Source organism: Drosophila ficusphila, unplaced genomic scaffold, assembly GCF_018152265.1.
Source record: "Drosophila ficusphila isolate 14025-0441.05 unplaced genomic scaffold, ASM1815226v1 contig_286, whole genome shotgun sequence".
Classification (NCBI taxonomy): domain Eukaryota; kingdom Metazoa; phylum Arthropoda; class Insecta; order Diptera; family Drosophilidae; genus Drosophila; species Drosophila ficusphila.
In genome coordinates, this window is record NW_025064189.1 from 791652 (window position 1) to 806757 (window position 15106).

General features: G+C 37.2%; 2 protein-coding genes and 1 long non-coding RNA gene across 5 annotated transcripts in view; all 3 read right to left on the reverse strand.

The window, feature by feature from the left end:
* Positions 1-15106, reverse strand: part of LOC108086905 (frizzled) — a 93375-nt gene that overhangs the window by 29582 nt on the left and 48687 nt on the right. The gene's annotated exons all lie outside the window — the stretch shown is intronic.
* On the reverse strand, positions 7676-9851 carry LOC108086909. 2 transcript variants are annotated; one of them, XR_001771149.2, is made up of 2 exons: positions 9758-9851; positions 7676-9426 (listed from the first exon to the last, which is right to left on the reverse strand). It is a non-coding gene; the product is annotated as an uncharacterized LOC108086909 (long non-coding RNA). The 2 variants fall into 2 exon arrangements; XR_001771150.2 differs by having other exon boundaries at positions 9766-9850.
* Positions 11346-11926, reverse strand: LOC108086907 (histidine-rich glycoprotein). Its single transcript, XM_017183980.2, has one exon. It carries the CDS (start codon positions 11833-11835, stop codon positions 11557-11559), a length of 279 nt encoding a protein of 92 aa, XP_017039469.1. The 5' UTR covers positions 11836-11926; the 3' UTR covers positions 11346-11556.

The following is a 15106-nucleotide window of genomic DNA, read 5'->3' on the forward strand; positions in this document are numbered from 1 at the left end:
GGGATGGGGGGCTTACAGTCGCCGGGCCTGGCCAAAACCGCTTGTCAATCGTGTGGCACGTTTTGCTGTTGCTGTTCTATGCTCAATAGAATTGCAGCATTACTACTTCTTCTTTTTTTTACTTCTGCTTTACTCCCCAGGCACGTTTTCCATTTTTCTATTTCTCCTCTATTTTTTCCAGCCTTTTCCTCACAGAGTTCAAGATCGCCGCGAGTCGATAATGTCGCCCGATTCTTCGTGGTCTCCTCGCTAACAAGTCTCCAACTTGTTGCTGTTGTTGTTTCATTAAAAATGATTGATTGCCAATTAATTGAACTTTGCCGATATGTTAATTAACAGCCAATCGAATGCATTCCGCTGCTATTGCTCAATTTTCGTACTTAATTTATTAATAAACTTTGATTAAATCACAATACACTTCTGAACTTTATTTACTTAAGGGGTTATATACCTTTTTTTTTTTAAAAAAACGAAAAATTTTTTTTAGCTGAATCCTAAAGTATATCCCCTAGAGAACATTTTCCCAAATTTTTGAAGAGATCCGAATAATAGTTCGATAGGAAAACAGCGTTTTGAGGCGCGGTTCGTCACTCTTTGTAACGCAACGTAAAACTTTGATTGCGATTATCTCAAAGTCGTTTTTTTCCAAAAGTGCCTTTGCTGTGACCGCGATTGCACAAGAACTATTTGATCGATCTTCTTCAATTTTTTTTTAAAACATTCGTAATGATTGTGCCGAGTTCGCCATTGAATCAGTTTTTCTGCGGCAATTTCGATTTTGCAGATAAGAAATTTTTAATAAAATTTTTAGAGTTCAAAAATTCAATTTTTTGAAAAAATTGTTACTGTATGCAGAAAAAAACAAATATTCTTGAAGTAATTCAATGACGAACTAGAAATAATACTAAACTAATAAAAATTTTTTGGTTTATTGATTTTAGTTGACCCGCTGGACTTCCATCGTGGTCACCGCAAGCCGCTATAACAAAAAAAGGGTTATGAGAGAATTGCCATAACTTCGAAAGTTATTTATATTTTTTTAAGAACAAACGTTTGTTGTGTCTATAAAAACATGTACTATCAATAAATAATAACCTCAGTATCATAAAAAAATTGCTACACACCTGAAAAAAAAATCCAAAGTTCCCTCATTTTTTTTCGCTCAAAAAGGTATATAACCCCTTAATAGCTGCAACATATTTGCTCAAACTTTTTATGTGTTTGATTTTCTTTATGTTTGTATTTTTCTCTATTTGACTTTCATTATACAAATGTTTTTTACACCACAAACGTGGCATTAATTTTTGAACGACAGAAGAAAAAGCTATAAAGAGGGTGTATTGCAAAAAATATTATACAATTCAGTTTAAAGTCAAAATAAAAAATAAAAAATTAAACTCTTTAAATTGTTGTTTGTAATTAATCAAAACAAAAGCTTTGTCCTCTGTTGTTTTCATTAGAAATCATTTCCAACCAAACACACCAAAATTTGGCCGCCAAATCCACTCACTTTTAATTAAAACATTTAACCGGCAGATAAAATAAACTATTTTCTCTTCTTTAATGGAAAAGCAGGAAATATCATAGAAGCAAAGAGCACGCTTCGAATAAACAATTTCGAATGCAGCTTCCTCGGCAAATCTTCTCTCGCTCTTGTCAAAAACTTAAACATTTTTATGTGTGCCGAAAAGTTTTCGGTAAAACTAAGAGTGCAAAATAATTTTCACACGCGATAAACAAAGCGATGAAGATAAAGGGGAGCGGGTTTTCGGAGCAAACAGACTTGAGGTAAAGGTAAACCCGGCAAAATATCACGAGAGCAGCAGCAGAAAATAAGCAGAGTATCGCAAGCAAAGTGCACTGTCAAAAAAAGGTTTATCACTCAATCAAATAAGTCATCTTAAACTTTGAAAATATAAAAAGTCTTTCTTGTTCCTATATTACAAAAGCTTTTTCGTGAATATTATTATTTATTATTTGAAAATCGTTAAAAAAATTAAATAAAACTAAATCGGCTACCTTAATTTAAAATTTGATTTTGCCAATCCTTAAAAAATGCAATGAAATATTACAAGAGTGGTAAGTTCTGAACAAATAATTTCATTTAAAGATTGCAATATATCATAATCGTTAACCTCAGTGAACTCCGAGAGCAGCGGAGTTGCACTGCTCTTGGTTTACCTGAAGTGAACCTCAGACAAACATGTCGAAGTGGCCGACCAACAACAACAACAACAACAACGATAGTGACTTAAGCAACAACAATAGCAAGGCGACAGTGCCGGCAAATTGTGTCATGTCATGTAAAAGAGGTTTTTTTATAGTGCAAAAAGTTGGCTTTTACGTATAGATTTTGCTTAAGCGCGCGGCCTTTCTTATGTCTTTTCACACTTTCCCAGCCCCAAGGCATTTGAGGGGGGTGGGAAAAAGTGCGAGGGGCACCAAAAGAACGAAAAACCAAGAAACCAACAAAAAAAAAAAGTCAACAAGAAGAACAACAAAAAAGATGTAAACGAACACCTTAAAGTGGTTAACTGTATGAGTTACTTAGACACTTTTCTAGGTTGGTTATACTCGGGTGTAACTAAATTTCTAAGATGCCAAACCGCTTAAAAAAGGTGTGTGTATGTTTTAGGGTTGTGCGACTTGGAAATATGATATTATCTTTGTGAAGGTACGGAGAATAGGCAAAATGTGGTCATAAGGTTAAGTTGGGATTGCAAATGTAGGTGAGTGGGATGCAAACAGAAAAAATATGAAAATCTGTAAACAATCCCATTAAATTAAGGCTAAGTATTTGTTCAAGCTTAAGAAGAATAACTGTTGGTTATTAATATGAGTATTTAAATAAAATATTAAACGTGAGCTGCATTTTTCTAGAAATATCTTTAAAGGGGTATAATTAATTTCCTTTTGTGGAACGCTTTTTAATTAGAAAGTTCTTACTAAATCTTAGAATCTTTATTTTTAATAATTATAGACTTAATTGGAAGCACAGCCGAAGTCGACTATATAAACCTTTTGTTCATTTGATAGTTCATGTCTAGTCAGAACTGATCTTCTTCAATCTACTTCACGCAACTTCAAACGAACAATTAAGACTTCTTGGAGCTATATGCAAATTGTGCCCCGAGACCAAATTAGTGGCAATAAGCTAATGAACAAAAAGCACTCCAACTTCAAAGACACATCACAGACCATCTGCCATTCATCTTCATCTTTCGGTTTCCAGAGCTGTCCGCGATCATTTCCATTCCGAATGTTCTGAGTTCCACGGATGAGTTCTGTGTTCGGCTCGCAGCAAGTATTTCCTCATTTGCCCCTAAACAATTTCTAAGAAAAGCTGAGACGATGGCGGCATATCAAAAAGGGCAGGCCGGACTAACTCCGCTCCTCCCATCCCCACCTTTTCAAATTTGTGCTCTCATTTGTTAATGCGGCATAAAGCGAATTTTGCATGGTCTGGTTAAGATAGCGAAATAGTCGGATGGATAGATGGATGAATGAACGGAGGTTGTGTCATCACTTGTCTGCCATTCATTAGAATACAGTGGGAGTCAATGTGCTGTAAACTTTATTTTAAATGATTTTTTAATATATGTATATTAACTATTTAAATGGAACTAGGAGTCGTCGGTTACTTATTTGGATAAGAACTTTGAATTGGAATCAAATTTATTATTTTGCAGAAACATTGACTGCTTAGAATATTTATTTGTAATAACTCATCCCACTGTTCTTCGCTGTTTCTTTGATCTTTATTAATGGACAGCAACGATTTCATCTCATTCAAAGAAAATTTATGATCGGCAAGCTGAGAAAAAGTACAAGTGAAAACGAAAGAGATCCGAGATTGGTGAGATTGAACATTCCGATTTAACGGAAGCCCCAGAGGCAGCACTTGAGTAATCAGTAGGCAGTTAACACAACAAGCCAATTAATTGAAAACAAATTGCCCATTAACGTGGCCAAAAACAAACGAAAATGAAACGAGCGTGCGATCAGTAAACGAAACCAAAATCACTTGGCGATCGCTTCGATTACCGACCATTGCTAAATAGAGAGCCGGTCATACTATATGTACGACGAGTATATATATATTTTGGGGCAGCGGGGGGATGATATGAGTGGCACAAGATCGCTTGATCAAAAATCGGACCAACTTCAAACAGACGGCCGCTTCAATGGCTTGATTAATGTGCCCCACATCAATCAGAGTGTACTGGGGCTGGATAAACCAGGGGGAGAGGGGTCTTGGGGATTTTTCCTTTTACATAAACACACAAATCTTTGGCCGGGGCGGCGCCGCTCAAACAGATAAAAAGAGAGGGCTATAGGCTGGGTAAAAAGAGACGGTCATAGGGACACCCACACAATTTTGTTTGGCTCGAAAAAGAGCCAAAGGCTTTGTCAAAATAAATGAACAAACATAAATCGAGCAACACCAAAACAAACCACAAGCAACATCGAAGTTGTGTTCAAAGGAAGTCTCCTCCACTGTTTTTTTTTTTTTTTGTACCAAAGTGACGACTGATCGAGTCAGCAACAGCACTAAAAAATAGAAAACAAAAAAACTGGCCAAGAAAACAATGCAAAGACAAAGCCTTAGAGCCACGGAGTTGCTTAGTTTAAAGATCACGATCTTCCACAGTCTTTGGAACATTTGCCAAAATGAGAAAAAAGTTAAAGCCACGGCAACAACAAATCACGTTTGTGATCTTGACTTTAGACATCAGACTTGGGCCAGAAAAGAGCACAGTGCAAAACAAAAAAAAAATAAAAAAATAAAATAAGGCTAAGCGAAACCGAACCGGCAAATAGAGCCAAAGAAAAGTCATTTAAATGGCCTGGAGGCAAAGCCAAAGTTGGAGTCTCCTTATTTCTATAAACCGATACAAAGAAATCTCGAGGGAAACATTTGTTAGCCGTGCAAGAAATATTCAGAGGCGGGGATAAATAAATATTTTAAGAACTATATAGTAATTTTGGGTAATACCCAAGGTTCAAAACAATATACATTTTGTGATTTAAGGTGTGTGCTTATAATTTATTAACTTACGAAAAAGTAAGTTCCTCAATTGCTAGCTTAAATTAAAATTATTCATAAAACAAGTTCAGGGAAACATTGTCACTACATAATTTAAAATTTCTTATATTATTTCTCCCTTCGAATTCGATCCCTTTTTCTAAGATATACGCCTCTGGACTTAGGCCTAGACAAGTTCTACTTGTTTGGCTTGGTTTGGTTTTCTTCGACTCCCCCTGACTTTTTTTTGGCTGTTTGTTTGTTGGTCGCTCTTGTTGTTTGTGTGGCAGTGTTCTTTGTTTGTGGAACCACGGCTACACATGCAAAGTGTTGTTTGTGTTGTTTCCAATAGGTCGTAGTTGTTGGTTGTTGTAGTTGCTGATTGTCGGTTGTTGTAGTTTGTTGACTGTTGGAGCGATTTGAGCTACATGACAATGAGATATTGGGAACACAGCTCGCACAATGCCAATGAGTTCATTTGGGTTTTTTTTTCGAAACTTAAAGGTATGGCTTTATTCCGTGAACTTTTCAGTTAGCTTGGCAAGATTTCTTGGCTTCCTTCAATCACTAATTTTCGTCAATTGTCTGCTGGTTTATTGCCCTTTTGATTTCGTGCTCGAAATCATAATCTGAATTTCGTATTCAATTGAGTAACTCAGCTCCCCTTAATTAAAGACGGAATCCCTAGGGAGTTCCTCTTCCTCGTAACCGAACAGAAAGAGGAAAATAATTTTCCAAACAAATGGCAAACAATCAAATGAAATGCCCAGCCCACCCCCACAAGCGAAAGAGGGAAATGGCAACTCATCAATTTTCCACGTGTGATTTATTAACTAATTTGCCTCAACCGCATTTAAATGCGCTTTTCACACAGGCACGTACCACAGAGCAAAATACAGGGAGAATTCGAGTTGGAAAAGGCTGAAAATGGGAGGTGATGGCACGTGGAAATTCATTAGACAAAAATGCCTTTCATTTTCTTATTTTTCACATTATTAGCGGGTCTGAGCGAAGGGAAAACGAGGCGAGTATTTCAACCTCTTGAGAAATATGCGAAAATCATGAGCCGCAGGTAAGCGCGAAGAAAAGTGTTTAGGCATTAATTATTTTCCACAGGGCTCTCAAGGAAATTCAGAGGGTGCGCAATAATGGATCTGGGAGTTGTTATATGCCAATGAATTATTTTCCAAATTGTTACTTATAATTTATAAGATTTTCTTGATGAAAGTGCATCGAGCTTTCTCGGAAAAAATTTATGTACATTTTATAAGCTTGGCTCAAAGTAAAATTAACTATGTAAACTTTTTTAAATCATAAAAAAATTAATCCAACAGCCCCAGGAGCTGTACAATTTGTTAATGGTAATTATCATCTCATATTCTTTTCCGATAAAAACATTGATGTGTGGGTATATTAATATAAGTGCTGCATTTATCCCCCTCTGCTCCAAAGTGCCTTCCATTTCGGCTAATTTTATTTTTATGACTTTTCTGCGCCGCATTTGCGTTTTACGGTTTTCCCCCTTTTTTCGCAGAGTTTCCTTTGTTTTTGGCCAGACTCCACTCGCATGATTTATGGGGGATTTCTTTGCAGTTTTTTTTTTCGCCCTCTGCAGTTTTCCTACCCTTTGCCCTCTTCAGCTCCCAATGCCGTGCATTTGGCGTTAAAAATATTGCCAACTTGCCATAAATTTTATTGTATTTTGACAAGTAATAAAAATGCAGACCACAGACCGAAAAAATATGGAAAAAATAAATAAAGAGCGAGTGCAAGAAAATGCATTTCGAGGGAGATAAGAAACTGTGAAGTGATGGAAGGGGGGAAAACTGAATAATAGATGGCAGGGGAGCGGAGCCAAGAGATAAGCCATTTTGTAGCTAATTTGCATTTTATATGCCAGAAGATATTTCTTCGGGCTATGGGGCGACTTTGACAAATCTCATTTTGGGTAATTCGTCTTCGGTTTGGAAACGTTGAAAGATTTATTAACCAAATGGCTTGCGTAGGTTAAATATATTTCCCTTTTAGTTTCCCTCTTCATTCAAAACAAATTAACATCGTGCATTAGCTTTTGGCCATTACCATTTGAAGTTATCACTCAATCAATTTTATTGTGACTCAAACCGTATAAAAAGAATCAAAAGTTAGCTCGAAACTCGATTTAAAATTTAACTTGGCAACTTTGTGATTAGTTTTTTATGTGTTTGTATAAGTTTATTTTGTGTGCTTTTGTTCGGTCAGAAGTGAGGCATTAAAACTCAGTCTTTGACTGCTAACGATTTCCAGCCAAGTTCTGTAAAGTTTTATGGTTAGATCTTTAAGTAGAATGGGTTGTTTCTGTTCTTTTTTTTCAGTCTTTGGGTTGACGATTTGGATCCCAAGGCAGGTTCTGTTCTGTTTATGACATGTAGTAATTAAAGGAGCAGATATCTAAGAGGCTGTTAATTTTGGCTTGGTTTTGTTGCATTACCATTTGTAACTCTCATAAAAAAGAGTTGGCCCAAAGCGGTCAGTTTTTCCCATTTATGACTTCAGCTTTACCAGCGTGAAGTCAAGAGTTATGAACACTTTATCATCCACAAATTCCTCTCCTCCAATTAAAAGCCACAAAATCCATTAGCTTGTTTATATAAATAAACTTCCCATATCAACTCTTGCATAATCGACCATCTATTTTCCCGACTCACAACTAAAGCCGAGCGGAGGAAAAAGTTTTTCAATTTTCTTAGACAAAATCGTATAAAAACAAATCTGAACGCTGCGTGTAATTATCATAAAACGAAATCTTGTAGCGCCAATATGAAGCCCATAACTTGTCGGCTAGTTTGAGGGGGAGTTGCGGAGTTTTCCTCCCGATTTTTCCCCATTTGCCGGCTCCGTAACGATGTAACTTTCAATTTGCGTAATTTTCAAAGTGACTGCGATGGAGAAGCGTGGCCAACTGATCCCTCACCTAATGACTTCTGCCGTGTGAGTCTATGAGAAATGTTTTTCCCCAAAAGCCTCAACTACGAGAAAAAAATGGGGGGCGCTTGGCCAGGGGGCGTGGCCCCGTGTCCCGAAGAGCGTGTTTGTGTGTGTGTGTGCTGAGGTGCACGCTTGTCATAAAATGCCGCTTATTATGTTGGCTATTAATTTTTACAGCCTGGACGCGACCGTCGGGATCCAATGGACTGTGGCCGACTCGCTTTTTGGCCGGTCCTGGGTGTCTTGACTTCGGATTAGAGATGAGTTGCAGGAAACTCACGAATCGGAAACTAGGAAAAACATTACTAGAATTCAAAGAGAGATTTGCTTGCTCGGTAATCAAATGGGAAACTTTGTTTTGATCGTACAAAAACTATCCAAAATCCAATGCAGACAGAAAAAGAATCAGACAAACTCAATTTAATTAATGTATATTAAAATGACCCATTTAAATTATTTTATATTTTTAAATTGGTTTTTAACTAACATATCTTTTAAGAATGGCTGAAAACTTCTTGTTATTTTAATTCTAATTTTTAGAAGGTAGTGCATTGTACTTGATAACTTTATCCCTTTGTAAAACAGTTTTATGAGTGCTTAAAACCATTTTTAATTATTTTTATTAGGGCTATTTACTACTACTGTGTGTAAATCACGTTGCCATCCCTGAGAATGAAAAAAAAGCCTAGAACGCTCGAAGTCAAAGGAAACTTGTTGTTGGCGCTCCATGGCAATTTATGACAAGCAGGCGAAATGGGCAATGCTCTTTCTTGGCCTTCCGAGGTCTCGGCCATGGCTTCCATATCGCGGCTTCTATCGCAGATGTACAAATTTATTTTTGCGTTTTCCCGCCGGCGCGGAATATAAGAGGTTACGAGGAGATCGCATGGGAACAGGGGTCCAGCCCATCATTAGTACTAACAAGCGACATTACGCGGCCTCAGTTTGGTACTAGTTTTCCGGAATGCGTACTCGATTTGGCCAGGCCTTTGTCTCCCAGCCCGAGTATGTTTATTTAATGAGAGTCTGCGCTGGGGAATTTTTATTGCCCCGCGTGGGTGGAGGAGGATAACCCCGTTGTCCCTGCGTACTTATCGTATTTTTGATTTTTCATGGGTTTATTAAATTATTTCGAAGTAATCCTGCGAACTGAATTCCAGAAATTGCCATTGATTGTTATGTGAATGGGCTTATGATTAGTCCACCCATTTCTACACGATGTTCAGTGAGTACGGTAATGGGTTTATTCTCCCGATTTGATTGCGGTCTATGGCAGTCTCGTTTTCTGGTTCTATGTTATTGGCTTGTACTTCAGTTGGTTAGTTGGGTAAACTCATTAATGGACCATCAGGTCGAATTGGTGATCAGTGCCTGAACTTACTTACTCAACTCATAACTCTAGTTTATGGTGTGGAAACGCCTTGAGTACATACCTGAAAGAAGAGGAAATTGGGAAATTAGTAACTTCGTTGATGGAGAAATGCAGCAGGTTTTCTGTCCTAATAGTTTATTTATAGTGTTTGGCATGAAATAAGGCAGGTGTTCAGTTAAGAAATATTGCAGATATTTAAAACCACTGTCAACTACAGATTGAAAAAAATCTCAAGTGAAATTCATGCAGTTACTCAATAGTCTCACGGATTTTTCACTTTCATCGTGTCATGCATTATTTCGCGCGCTCTTGCATAATCATAGATAGTATCTGACGGATACCCAGCCTCTTTGCCCATTGTTTTCTCTCATCTTTCACCTCCCGACGCTCACCTTCTTACCCGTAGAGTCAACACTTGGCCAACTATGCAAAGTAAACATTTTAATTATGGAAAAAAAGGCGAAGAAACTTCGACTTGATATTTTCCTCACCCGCTTGCTGTTGTTTTTCCAACATTTTCAGCCTTCGTGGCAAACTTGGTCCCTGCTTGCCATATAATTAAATACAAATAACAATTAAGATATACGCAGAGCCTCAGTCGAAGTTGCCGAGCGGCTCCATTTGCGGTTGAAACATGGATCAAGACAGGCCACAGGCATAATTTAAGTTTTTTAATTAAAAGCAAGCAACTCGGCTTGAGGAATGGATTTTCCAGAAGCGACATTTATAAATTGAGACGTTAATTGTCATCTACTCAATCTTAAAGGGGGAGGGGCACTCCAATCCCCCGACTGTCAATTGTCGAACTGTCCCATGAAATTGTCAAAAATTCGTTGATCGGCGGCTGACTACGAATAATTTTCATATTTAATTGACAGTCTTGGTCCGAAAACCTGAAGAGAGTGCTCGAGTGTCACGAGCGGCTACCAATTCCATTAGCGCAACTTGTCAGTGGAATAGCGATGGTATATATATAGAATAGTTCAAGGTATATTAAGATTGGATAAGAGGTATATACTATAAAAAAAAGGTTTGATTTTTGATTAAATATTTTATATTGCTTTACAATAAAGCTTAATAGTAATTTCTTACTAAAAAAAACTTTGAAAGTTAAGCTGCACAAATTTACCTTTTGCTACATATATTTTTGGCATGTTGCCAAATGAAATATAGGGTATTTCCCTACCACTTAATCATTTTCCTTGTTTTTCCTGTTTTTTTTTAGCTTTTGCCTTTGGGGCGTTTTGGCGTCTGTCGCTTTACTTAATGGCAACATGTTTTACAACATTATTAGACAGGCCAAAATGGAAGCGGTTTTTTTTGGGTTTACTGGCCGACAACTGGCAAATTTTAATTACCAATATTTTCCAGGTGTCGATACCCATATACCCATACGACCCACGCCGGGGGCAGCATTTTACATTTTATGACAGGCCGTAACCCACAGACAAATGTATAGGGGTTTGTGGAGGGAACCACTCTATATGGTAGCTGCTGTCTAATTAGCGTTTTGTGACAACCGCAGAAAAAATAAAATAAAAACACTTTGAAATGGTTTTGTAATTGGCCAAACAGTTTGTTTGTTGACCCACACGAAGCGAAACTAAATCGCACTGAAATTATATTTAATTTCATTTGTGTTTATCGGCTTAGCAAATTGTTTTGTGGGTGGTCTGGCTTTGTGTTTGTGGTTCGAATTAATCTTCTTATTGGTTTAGAATTTCTTTAGTTATACTTTTTTTTTTTAGAAATATTCTTGACTCAATTGGCTTTGCACGTCGTACGTAATTTTAACGTGTCAGTTATGTCTATAAAGATAAGATTAAATGCTATTTTCAACTTTTATAAGTAGTTTCTTGTCAAGTAATTGCTGTTTTCGTTCATGTACTGAAATTTATTAATTGATCATGTACATACTTAATACAATTAAAGGTGAACTAGAGCTTTAACCTTACCCACTTCAAGTAAAAAATGTGTAAATAGTTTTTTGTATAAAACAATATATTTTACTTTTTTTGTTTGATAGTTTTTTTATTTTATTTTGTTTTTGGTGCTGTAATCAGCCTTTTAAGGTTTTTGAGTTATTTTTGTTCCACGCTGACGTAATAAATTAAATTCTTATATATAAATTCACGTTCCACTAGTAAAGAAGTCCTTCGAAGACTGACTTTTTCCAATCATTTTTCCTGGACTACCAGTGATGATGATGGTGTCCGTGCGGCGGACCATGATGATGATCAAAGTGGCCTCCGTGGTGGTGATGATGATCAAAGTGGGGCGGCGGAGGAGGTCCATAGTGATGGTGGTGGTGCGGCGGAGGTCCGTGGTGGTGCGGAGGTCCATGGTGGTGGTGGTGGTGCACCGGTGGCGGCGGCGGTGGGTGGTGATGGTGGTGATGGTGTCCATGACCACCCAGGTTCAATCCGAAGTGGATTCCAAAGAGACGATCTTCGTGGTGTGGCGGCGACATTTTGTTGGTACTTTTTTAATCCTTTATATCCTTTTGAAACTGAAGTATTCCTTTGGAGAACTGCTCTCGTTGCTTATTGAATTCGAACTGCTTTCCAATGCGCAGATACGACCAATTTATACACATTTCCAATTCACTGGATTGACACTTCAGATAATATTGTTCAGTACAAGCTTATCTTATCGGAAGGGGTGTGTTTTGGACTGACTCATTTGGGATTCACTTTGATTCTGTTGTTATTGCTAAAATAGGGCTATAAAGATAGCAATATTGCTGTGCAATATATACAGAGAATTACTCATTGGACTAATTCAGACATTTTAGGGTACTTTACTTGTTTCCATTCATAACCAATGCAATCACAGTAAAAGCAAAAATAAAAGTATTGCGCAGACACAATAACAATTTGACATTGCAAAAAAACGGATTGCTTTGAAAAAGAAAAGCTAAAAAAAACTGCAAGTCGCAACCGACAATAATTTCCGCCTTGTTTGCAGACGTAGTTTCCAAAAAGTGAAAAGAAAATAAAGTGCGAAAGAAAAAGGCAAAGGAAAAGCAAAAACCCACTAGAGACATCCAACAAAACCCTAGAGAAAGTGCGAGCAGGAAGGCTTCACCCAGGGAGCTTTTGCATGGAGATTGGCTCATTGGGTTGGGTTCTGAATATCCCCTTTTCAGCCATTTCCATAAAAGAATAGCACTGAAAAAAAGCCATAAGCTTTTGGTAACTTGTTTACTTTAAAAAAAAAACCAGTACAAAACATTGAATCATTTTGCGTAATGCAAATTGGATTATTCCAAAAATGTTACAAAATGATTACTTTTATTTTTGCACCGACTAGATTGCCGCAACTGATTGCGATTGTATATTTTGAATCTACAGCTCATATTGTGCTGATTAGATATTGATATTAAGGAAAAGCTTATTGGTACCACAAATCTAAAGCTTTTACCAATTTTTTTTTCTCGGTGCACCACACAACTCCACATGAATGCGACTTTAGTGCGTGACAATAACTTTTGCCTTTGAGCCTTTTTAATGCTTTGGGTGGGATGTGTTTGGGGGTGGTGGAATTAAGGGATGAGGGGTTGTGAGCTGCGGTGGGATTCTGATAAACTGCGTTAGAAGTTATAAAGCGATTAGAATGTGTCTGGAGTGCGTCTCCGTAGAAAGAGATGGCGAGAGAAAGGGGATAGAGACGGAAACAACTTTCTGCTGTATCAATTTAATGCTTATTTAAAGTGCGACCGAAGGTTTTGTCCCCCTGCAGTTGAGGGAGTAAAAACGATATGGGAAATGAGCGAAGAAGAAGCTTTAAGGCGAAGGTAAGGTATATAAATGGGTGTACGACAATGAAGGTAACACATAAATTTGATTTTATGGAGTTGCTTTTCAAAGAACTTCTGCAAAAGTTTGATAATGCATTTTATTAGCTTTGTAAAGAAATCTCTTCGTTGAGATGAGAAAGGAAGCCGAAGCATAGGGAAAAGGATGAGGCGAATAAAAAAAAAGATAAAAGAAAGTGAAAAAACAAAAATTTGGAGAATTTTCAAACTATTGTATTCAGTTATTGATTATTGATTATTAATAATTATTTTTACATAAATATTTTTCAATGCTGTGTTTGTAGTATGAAATGTTGAAAACATTATTTAGAATTTATTTAAATTGATTAAGTTTTTGTTTAAAAATGTTTTTATAATTTTCAAATTTTAAATAAAATTCCAAGAAAATGACATGCCTTGTTAGTATAACTTTGTGGAATGCTTTTCCGACCAGCTCATCTGGTTCATTTTCTCCCGCTGGTTTTGTTTACACATCCAATGAAAATTCCACTCTCCGACCGGCACGTTCGGGAGGTTCCCCCTGGAGAAGGGTTAGGCCACCCCATTTTCATATAAACCCCCCTTTGCCGACAGCCACAATTATGGCCTTTAACCCCTTTGTCAACAACTTGAGTTTATTTGAGCTTTATGCGCACATGCTGAGTCTGATTTTTGGTCGAGTCCGAAATGCCTTTGAGCATTGTCCCTCCACATCCTCCCCACAGCCCCCGATTTTCACTCCCCACGTTCCTCGTCACATAATAATTTTATGTGCTTTTTGGCTGCTGCATTTTTGCATAGTCAGACCCTGAATTCGATGGGCCAAAGGGGGGTAGATGCCGTGGAAACTTGTGGAAGATTGCGACAAAAGCAGAAAATGTTCGAAAAAAATAAACGTTGAAATTATTATGGTCTGTTGCATTTTTTATGGTTCCATTTCATATATATTCTCCCGTCTGGGGTTGAATTGGTTCCTTTTCTCCACATCTGACTCTGCAAACGGGTAAAATGCATAGAAAATTTGCGATTTACGGGATTTGGCTGGCTCTGATTTTCTGAGGGGATTTATTTGTTATGTCTGCTCATGAGTCACCCATGAAGGTTTTAGTGGGAGATATGTACATATATTTTCAGGAATAGATCCAGGAAAATACTCGTTGGTTTAATGGAAGATTATTAAAATTGGGATATATTATTTTTTTGTGAAAAAGGAGATTATTTGTATACTATGACTACACAAAGCTCCTGGAAATACTTTCTATTTTTTTAAATATAGAGTATCGGTTGGGAAACTCATTTCTTTAAATGAAAGTCCTCTTTTTTGTTTTCTGCCTTTTATTTAATTAGAACGAAACATGGCAACATGACAGCTCTGCCAATTAAGTTTTCAATTTCCGCAAGTCAACTTCAAAGATTCGGAGGAAGTCGAGCAACCACCGCTGAAACAATGGAACACGTTGTAGCCCTATTTTATACTTCTGCCAACTTCCCTTTTCTGATTCACATTTGTTGACTTTTCATTATGCACAACTCACCCTGAAGAAGACGACATCAAATTTTAGAGGGTGACTTGGATTTCTTGGTTTTTGTTTTGCCTACGCACGTAATAAAAATAATAATAATATTTGGATTCGGGCGCGTGTGCATAATTTACGATAATTGCCTCGGATCGGTGACATTTTCAATTAATACGCGTCGTTGTTCTTTCAGCAGTTGTCATAGATAAAACTCCGACAGATTTTATGGCTAATGCTGGTTTTATAATCTCTCGAATCCCATGTCGTAAACTTATGTCGTATATATTCAGCCAATAGCTGTCGTCCATAAAAGTCATATTATTTTCAAAGATTTAACGATCGAAGGGCTTTAACCGAGGACTCTCAACCGGACATCCATATCATAAATGTGAGGAAACAGAAGTTGGAAAATCATTGCTTATTCTTAA

Excerpts from the sequence above, each read along its gene's own strand:
- LOC108086907 (XM_017183980.2), bottom strand. The coding sequence starts at position 11,835 with ATGTCGCCGCCACACCACGAAGATCGTCTCTTTGGAATCCACTTCGGA.